This window comes from Phascolarctos cinereus, unplaced genomic scaffold, assembly GCF_003287225.1.
Source record: "Phascolarctos cinereus isolate Bilbo 61053 unplaced genomic scaffold, phaCin_HiC Scaffold_726;HRSCAF=1367, whole genome shotgun sequence".
Lineage (NCBI taxonomy): Eukaryota > Metazoa > Chordata > Mammalia > Diprotodontia > Phascolarctidae > Phascolarctos > Phascolarctos cinereus.
Genome location: NW_027556098.1, coordinates 257,665,789 through 257,682,048, shown reverse-complemented (window position 1 = coordinate 257,682,048; position 16,260 = coordinate 257,665,789). Strand labels below are relative to the sequence as shown.

General features: G+C 37.0%; 1 protein-coding gene across 1 annotated transcript in view; it reads right to left on the bottom strand.

Moving 5' to 3' along the window:
* Nucleotides 1-16,260, bottom strand: part of MIPEP (mitochondrial intermediate peptidase) — a 178,961-nt gene that overhangs the window by 34,060 nt on the left and 128,641 nt on the right. The window contains exons 17-18 of the mRNA XM_078147078.1: nucleotides 11,148-11,269; nucleotides 5,909-5,982 (exon numbers count right to left, since the gene is read on the bottom strand). Of these exons, the coding sequence (XP_078003204.1) occupies nucleotides 5,909-5,982; nucleotides 11,148-11,269 (196 nt within the window). The remainder of the gene's footprint in view (nucleotides 1-5,908; nucleotides 5,983-11,147; nucleotides 11,270-16,260) is intronic.

The window sequence follows — 16,260 nt, the reverse complement described above, 5'->3', positions numbered from 1 at the left end:
GCCTATCATATGCCACACACATAGCAAAATGCTGGGGATACAAAAAAAGTCAAAAGTCAGTCCCTTTTCCTGAGGGGCTGATAATCTAGTAGGGGAGACAGCATGCAAATAAATATTTGTACAAATAAGCTATATACAGGAAAATAGGAATTAACAGAACTAGAGTCACTAGAATTAAGAAGGGTTGAGAAAGGCTTCCTGTAGAAAGTGGGATTTTTAGCTGGGGAAAGCAAGGGAAACCAGGAAAAGGAGATTAGACGGGAGAGCATTCCAAGCAAGTGGGATGGTTAGAAAAATATACCTGGAGCTGAGAGATGGAGTGAATCAAAAGGAGATCTGTGTTACTGGACCAAAGAGTATGTGGGGGTGGGAGGAAAAGTGGTATAGGATACAAAAAAATTGGAAAGGTAGGAGGAGAGGGCTATGTTATGAAGGGCTTTAGGAAAATCACTTCGGTGGCTGAATGAACTGGAGTGGGGACAGACTTATGGCAGGTAGATCTACCAGCAGGGTACTGCGATTATCCAGATGTGAGGAGATGAGGGCCTGCACTGGGGTGGTGGCAGTATCAAAGACAGAAGGAGGCATATTCAATAGATGTTGCAAAGATTAAACAGACAAGCCTTGGCAACAGACTGGATATGGAGGGTAAGTTTTATGGTGAGGAGTCAAGGATGACACCTGAGTTGCAAAACTGGGGGACTGGAAGGATGATAGAGTCCTAGACAGTAATAGTGGAGGAGAGGGAAGAATTTAGGGGAAGGGGAGAGAATAATGCATTTAGTTTTGGACATGTTGAGGTTAAGAATGTCTACAGGACATCTATATCACAATGTCTGAAAGGCAGTTGGAAATGTGAGATTAGAGGTTAGCAGAGAAGTTAGGGCAAGATAGGTAGATTTAAGAAGCATCAGCATAAAGATGACAATTAAATCCATGGGAACTGATGAAATCACCAAATGAAAAAGTATACAGGAAGAAGAGAAGAGGAGCCAGGATAGAACCTTGTTTAAGGGGAATGAACTGGATAGAAATTCAATGAAAGAGATTGAGGAATGATCAGGAAGGGGAGATCCAGGAGAGAATGGTGTCCAGAAAACCTAAGGAGAAGAAAGCATAAAGGAAAAAAGGTTGATCAACAGTGTCAAAAGCTGCAAAGAGGTTAAGAAGGATGAGAAGTAAGAAAAGGCCACTGGATTTGACAACTAAGAGATCACTGTAAAGAGTCAAGTATGATAAGCCTGAGTGATTGGGAGGATGGTGGTCCCCTTAACAGTAAATGAGAGACTGAAGGTCAGGAGAAATACTAGGGCTAGATAAACAGATCTGAGAAGCACCTGTATAGAGATGATGATTAAACCTAAAGGAACCAATGAGATCACCAAGTGAGACAGTACAGAGGGAAAAGAGGGCCAAAGACAGGTTCCTGAAGGACACCAATAGTTATTCAGCATGAACTGAATGAAAACTGAGTAACTCATTGAAAAGAAGTAAGCAGAGAGATAAGAGCAAAACCAGGAAAGAGTAGTGTCATGAAAATATAGGAATATAGAGTATCCAGAAGGAGACTAGAGAGGTTAAGAAGGATGAGGGCTAAGAAAAGGCAATTGGAATTGTCCATTAAGAGATCACTAACAATTTCTAAAGAGAGAGGGGAAGGGAATAAGCATTTATATATCGCCTTCATGTGCTAAGCACATTACAAATATTACCTCATTTAATCCTCACAACCATCCTGTGAAGTAGGTGCTGTTATTATCCTCATTTTACAGTTAAGGAAACTGAAGCAAACAGAGTGTAAGTGACTTGCGGTTCAGAGTCACACAGCTAGTAAGTGTCTGAAGCTGGATTTGAACTCAGGTCTTCCTGACTTTAGACCCAGTGCTTCATCCACTGTGCCACCTACCTGAGAAATTTCAGCTGAATGATGAATTCAGAAGCTGGACTGCAGGGGGTTTAAGAGAGTGAGAGTAGAGGAACTGGAGACATTTATTGCAGGGGGCTTTGTCAAGGATTTTAGGAAGGAAAAGAAGAAACAAGACAGTTGTCAGCAGGGAAGGTCAGATAAACTGAGAGCTTTGTAAGGACAGAAGAGCATGGGCTTGTTTTTAGGCAGCAGGGAAGCTGCCAGTAGATACCGAGAGTCTGAAGATTAGTTAGAGAACGGAGATGACAAAGGGGGCTGGAAAAGACAAAATGGAATGGGATCAAGGGTATATAGAGAGAGGGGCTTGTCTTGGCAAGAAAAAGCTTACCTCTTCAGAAGAAATGAGTGAAGGAGAAAATAGTGAGGGGAAACATCTGAGTTACATGAAAGGAAGACGAAGGGAGAAGAGGGAGCTCTCAGTGAATGGCCTCAATTTTTTAGTTAGGTAGAAGGCAATGTCCTCAACTGAAGAGGTGTGAGAAGGGGCATAATTGAAAGTCTGAGGAGGGATATAAAGGTTTGGAACAGCCAATGTATTAAGTGGGATGTTGAACTGATTAGGGCAGTGCAAAAGGACTGTCTTGCATCCATGAGGCCTCATTGAGATGATGTAACATGAATTTATAGCAGGCCCAGTCAGCATGTTTCACAATATTTTCCATTTCTCTTCAGCAGCTCATGAATAAGAGTAAAAGTGGCTGATGGTAGGAGTAATCCAAGGTTGGGACTTGGCAATGCATGATCAGTGATAGGATAAAGGGGCAAGAGACATGAGTAAAGAGCAAAGGTGTCAAACTCATGCAGCCCACAAAACTCCAGTGCACTGCAGGGGTCTGTTTCAATTTGAGTTTGACACCACCGGTATAGAGGATAGTGTAGACTTAAACAGATTCACCAAAGGGTTGAGATAGGTAAGGGAGGAGATTGTAGCCAGTGCAGGGGTGAGGACCTTGGCAAAGAGGGAAGGGTATAAATAAATACTTTAAGTACTACTACGTGACAGGTACCATCCTAAGCACTTTACAAGTATTATATCATTTGATTCCCACAAAAACCCTATGAGGTAGGTGCTATTAATTTCTCTATTTTCCAGTTGAGGAAATTGAGGCAGATAAAGGTTAAGTGGGACAGCTAGGTGGCACAGTGAATAGAATGCCAGATCTGAAGTCAGGAAGACTCATCTTCCCAAGTTCAGATCTGGCCTCAGACACTTACTAATTATGTAACCCTGGGCAATTTATTCAACCCTGTTTGCCTCAGTTTCCTCATCTGTAAAAATGAGTTACAGAAGGAAAGCACAAATCACTCCAGTATCTTTGCCAAGAAAACCCCAAATGCGGTCCCAAAGGGTTGGACACAACTGAAAATGACTGAACAACAACAAAAGGTTAAGTTAACTTGTCAAGGGGCACACAGCTAGTAATGTCTAAGCCTGGATCTCAACTCATCTTCTTGATTCTAGGCCTAGTGCTCTATCCAACGTACCATCTAGCTGTGTAAGAGAAGGGATTGGAGGTCACTTTGAGGACAAAGAAGAGTTAGGTGGGAATAAAGGAAAAGACAGAATGATTAAAAAAAATTATGATTAAAGGAATTTTAGAATTCATGACCATGGAAGTGTAACATTAGGAGGCAAAGCTCAAGCTTATGATTATCCCTGAATGTATCTCTAAATGTAGTTGAGGTAGAATAGGCCATGGAAATTAAGTCGATTGAGGAACTGGTGAAAAAAAAGGGGGGAGCAGCTAGGTGGCGCAGTGGATAGAGCACCGGCCCTGGAGTCAGGAGGACCTGAGTTCAAATCTGGTCTCAGATCAGACACTTGATACTTACCAGCTCTGTGACTCTGGGCAAGTCACTTAACCTCACTGCTTTGCAAAAACAAAAACAAACAAAAAACAAAAAACAAAAACAAAAAAAGCAAAAGGTAGAAAAATGCAAAAATGTATATTTTGCTTGAAATGATAATGACAATTATTTTTAAAATTATCCCATTCATACTAAAACTTTTAAAAAGTTTTATAAGAGGAAATACTGAATTCACAGAGAGCTTATGTTATTTACCCAAACAGAAATACAAATGAGCATCAGAGTTAAGATTACAGCAGAGGTATCATAACTCAGTCTGTTACTCTGTTTCTTACATGGCTTGTAGAATAAGTTAAACCCACTTCTGATGCTGCACAAGAAATGCCACAAGTTCAATAGCACAGACTGAGAATTTGCCTACTGACTTTCAGAGCTGCGTTGACATGATTTCAACAGGTGAAGAATAAAAGCCAGAGAACTTAAACAAACAAACAAACAAAAAACTTAGAGGGATTCAAAGGCACAGAACTTTAAATATCCATTATAATTAGTGCCTTAGGGAAGGGATCACCGAGAGAGTACAGCTATAAAGAGATTTTTAGAATGGTATTCAAATTAGAAAAGATATAGATGAAGTTAGAACATATCTTCAATTTTATTGCTATTTCTATTTCTATATTCTATACTATGCTATTTCTATATTCTATAATTGACAAATAAGACATTCAGAGTGATTATTATGAGAGATTTTACAACACATTAAGGGCAATAATGGCTAATTTTAAGCAACATATTTTAATGGGTTTTATGAGATTTTTATGACTGAAGCTCTAGTTCTCAATGTATTATTGTAAAAACAGTAAATTTAAAGTCAAAGCAGGCATTATAGTATGCCATAAGAAGTTTTAATTATGTTCTAAATTTACAGTGGGGAAATGGTATAATTTAGTGTTGAGAGATTTTTGAGAAACATACAATATTAGAGCTTCTGCTATAAAAATATATTGTAAACAAAGAGCTTTTTATTTAACAAGCATGTGTGAACCACTGGATTCTAAATCACCATATTTAGAATTGTATATTTTGCTGTATGATAGCAAGACATGGGACACAACTGTTTCCAAAGAACTAAAAATGGATATCACAGAGAGGACAAAGGGATATGGTGAGTATGAGTATGCTGTACCGTATTATCAATGGGGAACTTTGAAGAACAGGAATAAAAGATGTCATAAGGGAAATGTATGATGGGAAGAGAAAATATGCTGCTCCTGTATTGTGAGGGAAAAGGATGGCAGTGAAATAGCCCAAGGGATGGCAAGTACTCTACTCATATCCTTGTAACATCACTAGGAAGCCAGGAAGGTTCAACATGTTGGATGGGCCCCCAGTAGCAAATTTCTAAAAGGATACAGAAAAGTGTTACACAGGGGCAGGCATAGATGGGCTGCACCAAAGTTGATTAGATTACAGATCCACTTGAATATTTGAGTCTTGAGCATGTGTATTTTTAAAACATGCATAATTTTGCAAAAAAAATCCAATACAATTTCCTACTAAAATGCTAGTAAAATTGAGAAAAAACTTGAGTTTTTTCTAGCATCTAAACGAATGCTACTAACAGTTATCCACATTATAAGTTTAACATGCCTCTTTCAATCTAAGGGAGAAGAATGTTTAATTAGGTTTTTATATAGTCTGACATCTGTATATAAAGAATAAAGCACCCAATAAAATCAGTACTTTTAGAAAAAAATGGGTGAAGGAAACATATTCATGATGGTGGTACAAGGTTGGTTACAAACATATTTATAAAATCACTCTCAATGAGGTACTCCAAATAAACCTTTTCTAATTTTAAAAAAGAATTATATTATCTTGCTTTCTGCCTTTAGATAAAATCTAATACAATTAATAGAACACAACTCTTGACTAATGATATTGTTCTCCTCTTTTTTTATATATTAAAACTCTTTCACAATTCCAAATGCGTATAAGTCCTATTGATGTCAAATAGCTCTGAAACTTTGATTAAGTGAAAGATTTGACCTAAGAATAAGTTGAAAGTTTTTAGTCCTACATAATCACAAGTGTTGATGGCTTGCCAAAACATATAAACTATTTTAAAAAGGAAAAGATCAAAGAAATAAAACAATCTTAATTTTATTTTACCTTGAACCATGAGCATGGGCTCTTTGCCACCACCATGCGCCAGCATCTCCCTGCGATAGCGCTCCCCCATAGCCCTGGAGGAACAGACAGATAAGGTTACAGCCACCTGCATTTGCAACCTGTTCAGCTTTCAGTCACAGCTGTCTCAAGTTTCCCAACTGAATTGACAACGATATATTAGTAACATATACTTTGAAACACCTTAACACAATTCCTGACTTCATTCTTTTCCTGTTTCTAAAAATCCAATTCAGATTTTCAATTATATCTAAATAAATAAATCCAGATGAAGTATATATTAAAAATTATTTTGTCTGCTATGCAATATCTTTTATGAATAACATTCAATAGATGACAGACTTTTAATTACTCTATCAATGTAGATCATAACCACTCCATGTCTTAGGTTCTTTTGTGACTTATTATGACCAAAAAATTCACCAGCTGGTGGTTCTTGTAATGAGCACCCCTGAACCTAACCACAATGGTCCTTGGCCAACTGAAATACGATTGCTAGGTAGGTACTCAAAACCCTTTCTAGCTTGGTGGTATATGCAGGAACTTTTTCTCCGCTTGCCTTTGAGAACAGTTCCCCTCCACACTATGACTGTAATGGAGGACATACCATCAAAAGGAAGAATACAATGTCATATAAACTTCCATGTAATACAATAAAGCCTTTAAAAAAGAATAAATCTGAGTTCATGAAATTCTTATAGATAGAAATTCTTTCAGTTAACGAAAATGTGGTCCATAAGGGAGCCAATAATCACCTTGTTTTGCAAGGGCGGGGGGCAGGGAAGGACTATGAATGATAGAGTTGAAAAAACAAAACTGGACTGCTTGATTCACTTTGGTAAGTCAATGAACCTCTCTGTGTCTGTTTCCTCAAAATGAGGGGATTGGACCAGAATGGTCTCTCTCTCCTTCTTTCTCTACACCTTACAATCCTAACTATCTGTTCAAAAGTGTTTGTCAAACTGGCATTTTCTCTAACCCAGCTGACAGTAACAGGTAAACAATTTTGTTTTAAAACCAATGCTTTCATTGTAATATTTCACCATTTATCTAGCCTTATAGGTTAGGTGGTTTGTAAAGCAAGGCCCCTGGTCATAAAGTTATACCCAAGTTACACAGTAAGCACAGAATGTGGCAGGATTGTTGCAGGATACATATTCTGGCAACTTTTTGTCAATTCAACAATCATCTCTTAAGAGCTTACTGTATGCCAGGCATTGTTCTAGACCCTGGCAACATGAATACAAAAATGAAACAGTTCTTACTCTCAAGGGGCTTACATTTTACTGCAGAAAATGATATATACAAAGGTAAATATATACCAAATACGTACGAGGTAAATGCAAAGTAATTTTGGGAGGGGGCAAACATTAACAATCAAGGGAAAAAGGAAAAGACTCTTGAAAAAAGGTAGCACTTAAGCAAGGTTCTTTCCCTGGGGCTGGTGAACTCGTTTTGTTTTTTACATAGCTGATAATAGTATTTCACTATGATTAGTCTTCTTTGCAGTCTTGCATTTTATACATTTAAGAACATAATTCTGAAAGGAATCCATAGGCTTAATCAAGGTACCACAGGGGCCAAAAACAAAAGTGGTTAAGAAGCCCTGCCTTAAAGAGAACAGAGGATTCTAAGAGGCTGAGGTAAAGGAGAAGAACATTCCAGGCCTGTGAGAAGACCCTGAAGGAAGAGAGAATAGGCTCAGGCACGGAGGAAGCAAGAAGGGAAAGAAGTGGCAGATTTCAGCAGGTATTGGCAAGGTATGCATTTGGAGTTAGTTGCAGCAGAAGTACTGTTCAGGAAATACTGCTTGATGCACCTAGGACTGTTGGGTTTGACCTCCCATTTGCCTTTCCGGGTCAAATTACTTGCAAGTCCATCTTCTGGATCTTTGCTGGATGCAGTTTTTCACTTACCTAACTTGTGGCCCTTGGGAACAACAGAGGCAATAAAGACTCTTGGAACCTCAAACTTGAAATGTGCTAGTATGTTGTGTTTTTGATGAGAGCACATATTCACATTTTATACATATATACATATACATATGTATACACACACACACACACACACACACACACACACACACACACATATACACATACACAGACACACACACAAAGAGGCATGTTACAAAGGCAGTTAGTTTGACACTGCTAAAAACCATGTAAGCATCATATCAGAGAGAAACAGAGGAATCATCAGCAAAGGAACAGCATATATTCAATGGAAGATAAGTCAACAATGTTTTAGTAATCTCTTTCTTAAGATAATTTTTTTCTACCTATTTTACAGAAAAAGGATATCTCCCAGATGTTTTGAGTTGCATCTCCAAAAGCTTATCTTTTGTAAGTCAAATTATGGCTTTAAATGCTTTGAAAATAACAAAATGAGACAAGCAAAACATCTGGTTGCAGTCTGCATAGGAGTATATAGAAAATAAACATGCTGGTGCCAAACCATGAACACATTTTAACATTATGTTAAATCAGGTTCATGTAATGCATTAAAAAATTCTGGTCAATTAACTTGAATAAAGAGTCATAGCAAGGGAAAGAAAACACAATCTGAAGTTGCAGTGAAATGTGGTATAAGGGAACAAAGATTCCTAGGTTAGGAATCAGAAGACTTCCATTTGATTCCCAGGTCTGCCATTATTACCCCAGACACTTCTCTGAGCCTTAGTTTTCTAATCTGTAAATGGGGATAATGGGGTCATACCCTTGGCTTCCCTTGCCTACCTGATAAGTAGTGAGAATTAAGAGAGATAATCAAAACAAAAAAATGTTTTGAAAATTGTAAAGAACTACCTAAATTTCCTCCACTTCCTTCTCCTCCTCCTTACCCCCACTTAAGGGAATCATGGAAATAGGTTATTGTAGATGATCAGAAAATTCCTCTGGGAAGGAATACTTAACAGGCAGCTAAATATTTTAAATCAATCAACCAAAAGCATTTATTGAGCAGCTATTCTGTGCCAGATACTATGCTAGGCTGTAAGGATACAGGACAAAAATCAAATTATCCCCGCCCTACAGAAGCTTACATTCTAGAGGGGTAGACGACATGTATACATGTAGATTTATGCAAAACATACACAAAATAAATACAAAGCAATTGGTTGGAATAGAGGGGATGAATTAGTAGCTGAATCTGGAAAGGCCTTATGGAGGAGGCAGTACTTGAATTGTGCTTTCAAAGAAAACAGGAATTTTAAGAACATAAGCAACGGCTATTGTATTAGGTCATAGCCGTGGTACACTGCCATTGTGGTCAATTTCTCTTCAGGTGCAACCTTAAGACTGTTTAGAGGGGAGCATAAAAGTGGGACCACCAGTCTTAGTCCACGAGGTTTTTTTAAACAAATCTTCCCATGTTTTGTTTCTGCCTTCCCCTTCCCTCTTGGCAGCCCTCTGTATGTTTCAGTATTTCAAGGGATCTATGACTTCTTCAGTGTGACAAAAGAAGATCACCTCTAACTGGGCACATTACAAGCTTTGGTTAAAAAATAAATTCATCACCTGGTGGTGAGCTCTCATCACCAAAGGAAAATCCTTTTCCTAATGTCCTGGTATTTTTTCAACATTTTCTGAAAAACAGAACTGGACTGCATTTCCCAACTCTAAGTACCCATCTATCTCTCTAACTGGTACCTATCCTCCTTAGCTACCTGGGCAAATCCCAAGGCCAAGCTTAATGGTACCGTAGCTCTTTTCCTAAGAATCCAAAATAGCAGTGTGCTAAACTGGCAAATAAAATTATGCAGTTATGTGAAGAGCAGCATCAGGTACTATGGCAATAGGTAAAGATATTATCCTTAAGATAAGTAGCTAGGTGGCCCAGCAGATAAAAGTATTTGGGCTTGGAGTTAGGAAGACCTGAATTCAAATCCAGCCTCAGACACTTAGTAGCTATGTGACCCTAGGCAAGTCATTTAATCTCTGTCTGCCTCAGTTTCCTCAACTATAATATGAGGATATCAGTAGCACTTAACTCACAGGGTTGTTATGAGGATCAAATGACCGATGTTATGATGATCAAAAGCACTCAGCACAGTACAAAATGAAGGACAATAACAGCACCTACCTCTCCGGCTCTTGTGAGGGTTGACATGATATTTGTAAAGTGCTCTGCAAATGTTGAAGTGCTTTACAAATGCTAGCTAGTATTATTGTCCCCATTTTACAGTTAAGGAAACTATGGCTATTAAGTGATTTGCTCAAGTTCAGCCAGTTAGTAAAGGTCAGAGATAGGATTCATAACCAGGCCTCTTGACCCCAAGTTCAATGCTCCGAGGGTTAACTATCTTCAAACTAGCACTAAATTGCAGAAAAGATGAGGAGGGAGGACAGTGTAGAACTTCATAAAGAAAAGTTGGAAGGAGTTGTGCTGAGCCTCTTTCTGGTTTGCACTACAAACAGTCACTGAAATTTAATTTCCTAAATTAAGTAGGATTCCTCATTCATCTATAATGACCAAAGAATGAGGTAAATTAATTTTGCATAGAAAGGAAGTTTATATTTTGAAGAGCAAAACTACCTTGAGAATTTACTGTGATGGAAATTCTAAATAAAGTATTACTGGATGTAATTTAACCTTCAATAGATGCCTTTGAGTCATTATTGTGATGAACTACCATACTCTGTAGTACTAGAGAGTATGAAAGCTGTTGCTGTTACATATGCTGAATGGCCCAGAGAGCTTTACTTTTTTAGAGCATTGTTCTGCTTTTTATTGTTGTTGTTCTTCTGCCTCTTCCACGTGCTATTAAATGTAGCTCTGCTGTGCTGCCAGTGTGTACTAATGCTTCTCATCATCTACCAGATTTTATCCAATAATGATCTGAGTGAGAGGGTCCTATGAGTTGTTCTGCCTCTTAAATGCCATAAACTGCATGGAACTTGCAGTTATTCGTCAGTAAAAAGACTCACTTCCAAGTCTGGGACTTAATTCTTCATGACCAAGGTTGTCCAAAGTGAGACCTCCAGACAACTGGGGTCTTCTATAATTGAGGATATTGACACTTGATGCATTTTTTCTTTCTTTCTTTAAATTTACTTTAGTATTTTATTTTTTATTTTTCCCCAGTTACATGTAAAAACAACTTTCAACATTCATTTTTAAAACTTTTGAGTTCCAAATTCTCTCCCTCCCTCCCCCCTCATTGAGAATGCAAGAAGTTTGATATAGTTTATACATGTATAGTGATGCATTTTTTTCTTACCTGCTAAATGGGTCCTGCATAAAACATTCTTTCCAAACCATGGAGGCTACTGCCCTAGACATGAGGTAGGAGTAGTACTTGGCACCATAACCTACAAGGTGACTGAATCTCAGTTGCCAGGCCTGCAATGGAGAGAAGAAAAACAGTACTATGTTTGAGATTATGAAATACTAATAAGAAAATGGAAGCCTTTAAATAAAAGCCTTAAACAAATGCTGCCATTCTAATTGTAGCCTGGAGGGAAAAGTCAATCACTATAAATAATGTTTTTAACATTTTATGTTCTAAGGCATTTTTTTATATCATGTAAATACAGAATTTGGTGTTTTACAGATAGTTCTTTATTCCTAAATATTCATTGTTAAATTTTTTTGATTAAGTGAATTCAACACGATTCTGAAAAATTTTATTTCATGAGTGTTTATTTATATACACTAGATGAAGTGTCTATATTCCTTATTTTAACATGAGTCTATAAAAATGATAAAATATTTAGCTTAACATAGTTTCAATATATAATAATGAGTCATTTCTCATGTGGATCAATTCTTTTAACACTTCCTCTGCTTTTGCCACAATTAAATTATAAAAACAGCATAACTTCAGAGAAAGTAAGTGAAACAGCAGAGTTACTATAAATACAAAAAATGGTGATCTAGGATTGAAATTTTCTAGGAAGGGACAAATTCTAACGTCCCGAGATACGGTACAGAACTAACTCTTCTTTGTCAGTAGTAAGAGAGTAAAGGCTGCTTTATTCTCCTCAAATTTATTCACCTCAACTTCCTAATTATAGGCTAAAGGAACTGAAACCTAATTAGGTTTCACCATGTATAGAAAACTATCGGAGAGGTAACATGGTACCATGGGAAAATCACTGGACTTGAGTCATATGACATGTGGTTGTCCTGGCTCTGCTACCTATTAGCCATGTGACTGTGCTAAACACTTAACTTTTCTGATCCTTAGTGTCCTCATCTGTTATATGGAGATAATAATATTCATGCTACCTATCTCAAAGGGTAATTGTGAAGAAAGTGCCTTGTAAACTATAAAGTCTACATAAGTATAAACTATATAGGTGAAGTATTACTATTTCTTGATTAGGAAATAAAGCCAGGTCAAGACAGCATCAACAATTTGGGGAAAGATGGGTAGGCATTCATAGAACTAGTATCTCCTGATGGCCAGCTTGGAATGATCACTTACCAGCAATGACTTAAACAATAAAAACTTTAGAGTTTCTAAAACACTGCTATTCTTCCAGTAATGCTGCATTACCCTAGGAAGTTTTTTCCAGAAATCAAGACCAAATTTGGGCCTCTGCAGTTTTCAAACACTGTTCCTAGTGCTGTCTTCTAAAGCCTGGCCAAACAAGTCTAATCTTAGTCTTGGTACATAGTCTTCTTAAAAATAAAGAGTGCTGAATAGCCTTTTAAAAACTTGAAGACAGTTATCATGATTTCCCAAAGCTCTTCTCTAGATTCGACATTCCCAATTCCTTCAATGAACTAGTAGGAGTTCAAGGCCCTTCACATTTCTAGTTAATTTCTTCTAGATAAATCTCTTAATTTATCTTTACTAAAATGTGATGCTTAGAACTGAACACAAAATAATTCCTAGACAATGAGAACATAATTCTTAGCAATAATCCTCAGAGTGAAAAATTAAGAATGTTCCTTGAAAAAGGATGATAATATCATCTAAAAGACAATTCCAGAATGATAGGGAAGGATTATGGAGAGATGGGCAGTCCACATGCTCTACTGGTATCTACACAGTGATACACGTACATGAAGTCTCGGATGGTCAAGAATCAGATAACAGTTGAACACAATAAGAAAGCATGAATGGTCAGTATTCTGCAGAACTAGAATAATACCTGTATTGAACCTAGAAGCATAAAAGAGGTGGAACAAAATAAAATAACTCTGAGATTCTACCTGACACCCATCACATTAACAGAGATATTTCAAATATGATGTGGTTATGTTTTTTAAAAACAGGCAAGCATTATATTGCTGGTGGAACTAAAAAATAGCTTCAAACTTTTTAGAAATATAGAGCTGAAAAAGTATCCCAAAAATAAGCATAACCTTTGACTTAAAAGTCTCCCTACTAGTATTATATCAACGACCTGATGGATCTATCAATGAGCAATGAATCTATCAACCAATGAGATGATTTAAAAAAATCAGCAACATTAATTGAAATACAAAAAGCTGAAATCAAGTTTTCAATGCTTATGGAATAGTTGTAAAAAATTATGGTGTGTAATAGAATATTATTGTGCCATAAAACATGTAGGATCACATACAATAATTTTATTTTTGGTTGTATTGTTCATTATTTATTCCTTTCTTTTGTTTTTGTTTCTGTATTTCAATGCTTGTAGTTTTTTCAAAATAGGTTTCAATAAATTTATTTTAAAAAAGAAATTCAAACTTTGAGCATTAAATATATTCATCTTTGCTGAAAAAAGGATTTACTTATTAAGAACATATTTCATATAAAAAAAAATATTCTATTTGAGAATTCTCCCACTAAAAGCTATTCTTTTTCTAAACACAAAAGCTAGAAACACCCACATTCTGATTTATTAATAGCAGGAACCCTCTCCAAGTATAATTACATAAGCCTATTCCTTATAACGATGTAACATGAAAAATGGAATTGTAAAAATAAAAGCATTCCCAAGACGCATTTATGAAATTGCTACATGTAAAAAAAAATCTCTCTTCTACATGATCTCTGTACCTGACACTTTATCCAGATTTTCTGAAAGAAGAGAATCAATCTCTTCTTTTTTTCTGCCTAAGGAGCACCCTTCCCTTTTCATTTGTGGATAGTAAAGTGATATGAAATCACAGATAATCTTCACAAAGAATATTGTGAGTTACATCAATAGATCATCTCTATTTAACAAATGGAGAATAACTTTTTCAAAGTGGAGAGGCAAAACTCAGAACTTACAGCCCATCATTCCCCATACTTTACTGCCTTGGACAGGCTTGTACCAAGTGTCTGAGTTAGGTCATTTGCCTTGATTTAGAGAAATGGGTTTGTACCTAAGTGTGTCATGAAATAAGAACAAGGAGGAGATGGTCCAATGTGGTGCTTAGAGGTGGTGGATGTGTAAGAGTTATGTGGTGGCTGTAGTTGGCAATGTATAATATAAGGGTGACAAGAGCAGTAACTCATATGCATCTGGAGCTTTAAAGTTAATCAAGTCTTCCTCATAACCTTGTGAAGCAGGTCAAAGAGAGGGAGGAGGGATAAGCAGTGTCTACTATGTGCCAGGCATTGTGCTAAGCACTTTACAAATATTATCTCATTTGAACCTCACAATGACCCTGTGAGGTAAATGCTATATAATTATCTCCATTTTACACTTGAAGAAACTAAGACAAACAGAAATTAAATGATTTGCCCAGGGTCACACAACTACAAAGTCTCAGGACACATTTGAACTCAGGTCTTCCTAATTCTAGGCCTAGTGCTCTATCCACTGAGCCACCAGCTGCCTCAGCTGGTAAGGAAAGTACCATCATCACCATTTTACAGGTGAGGTAGGGGCAGAAGGAGAGCCTTTGAACACTGGTACAATCTGAATGACCCTTACCCCTGAACTCAAAGATGACTTTGCGCAGTTCTACCTCACTCAAACAAATACAATTCTCACGCAAGTCGACATCACTGTGGTAACGTTGGTCTTCTTTGAAACAAAGGATAAATAACAACCCTGAATCCAACAAATGCTACAGATAAAATTTCATTATAACAGACTTGAAGTTGCTATGTTAGTTCTTTTGCTGTACTGAAATTACATTGTATCAAATATTATCTGAAATCTGTGGCAAATTTGTCACACAGCTATTTAGTTGGGATGTTGGTGTTATTTTTCGAACTTGCATATGACTTAGAGTTCTTGCTAAATGTATCAGTAAAGAACCAAATGATCTGTTAGCTATATCCTGGATTATAAACATTATAACATACCACTTTGTTTCGGGGTTCTTTGTAACTTATTTCCTTAGTAATCTGCCAAAACTAGTTTGGCTGCCGCTGAAACACAGTGTGGGGAGTTTTAATTTTGTTTGGTTTTGAGCTGAATACCATTTTGCTTTGTCTTGAAAGCTGGCCCACATCAAGAATGGTATTTGGTTTGTGCTATAAAATTTCAAAGTGACTTAAATTCATAAGCCTGTAGCTGAGGTCCCAAATAAACAGAACAATAAAAATGAGACCTTTGGAATTGCAGTGAGAGACTTTAGGGTTTATGTAAGGCTGAGATAGGCCCACTTCCGGAATTGCCAGGGCAGTTATCTTTTCCTAATAACCTACCAAGGGCATACATAGTCCAGGAGAATGCACACTGTTGTGTCTTAGGGCTTAATTATAGGTTTGGATTCTGTACCACACACCTTTCCACATACCTAAGCATGCGGCAAATGAATTACATTCATATGATACCACCATTTGGAGGATTTGAAATATATTTATAGTGAATTAAAGCCTAAAAGTCTGTTCTTCAAATAAGGATCTCTAAAATAAGACTAGCAAAAGTAGTATAACTGCCATGAAGTCTTTCTGGACTTTTTCTGAAAAATGGGGTTAAGAATACTTGTAATACTCATGGGAGTGTTGTAAGTATAAAATGAAATAATGTACATTAAGTGCTTTGCTGCCAACCCATAAGGTACCATATGACAGTCAGCTATTATTAATAACACAGATTGTTAGTCCAGCTTAATGTTAACTATTTCATCATGAAGAATTATAATTTAATAAAACATAGAATTTTTCTTCTCCATCAATTCGTTAGACAGAAGTTTTGACCTTTCATTCTAGACACAATTTGCAGGTCCAATTCCAAAATAAGCATGTTCTAAAAGATGGCAAAAAAGGACTCTTGTTTTCCTTTAAGTTTCACTAGAGGAGGCAACATGATATCCTAGAGAGTAGAAAGAACTGGCTTCAAATCCTGCCCCTGACACAAACTATCTGGTGTGGACCTCAGGAAGGAATCTCTCAGGACCCCAGATAACTCTAAGACTATGTCACAGAGAAGGTCCTGATCTGCACCCATAGATGGAGGTCCTCTCTGGGAACT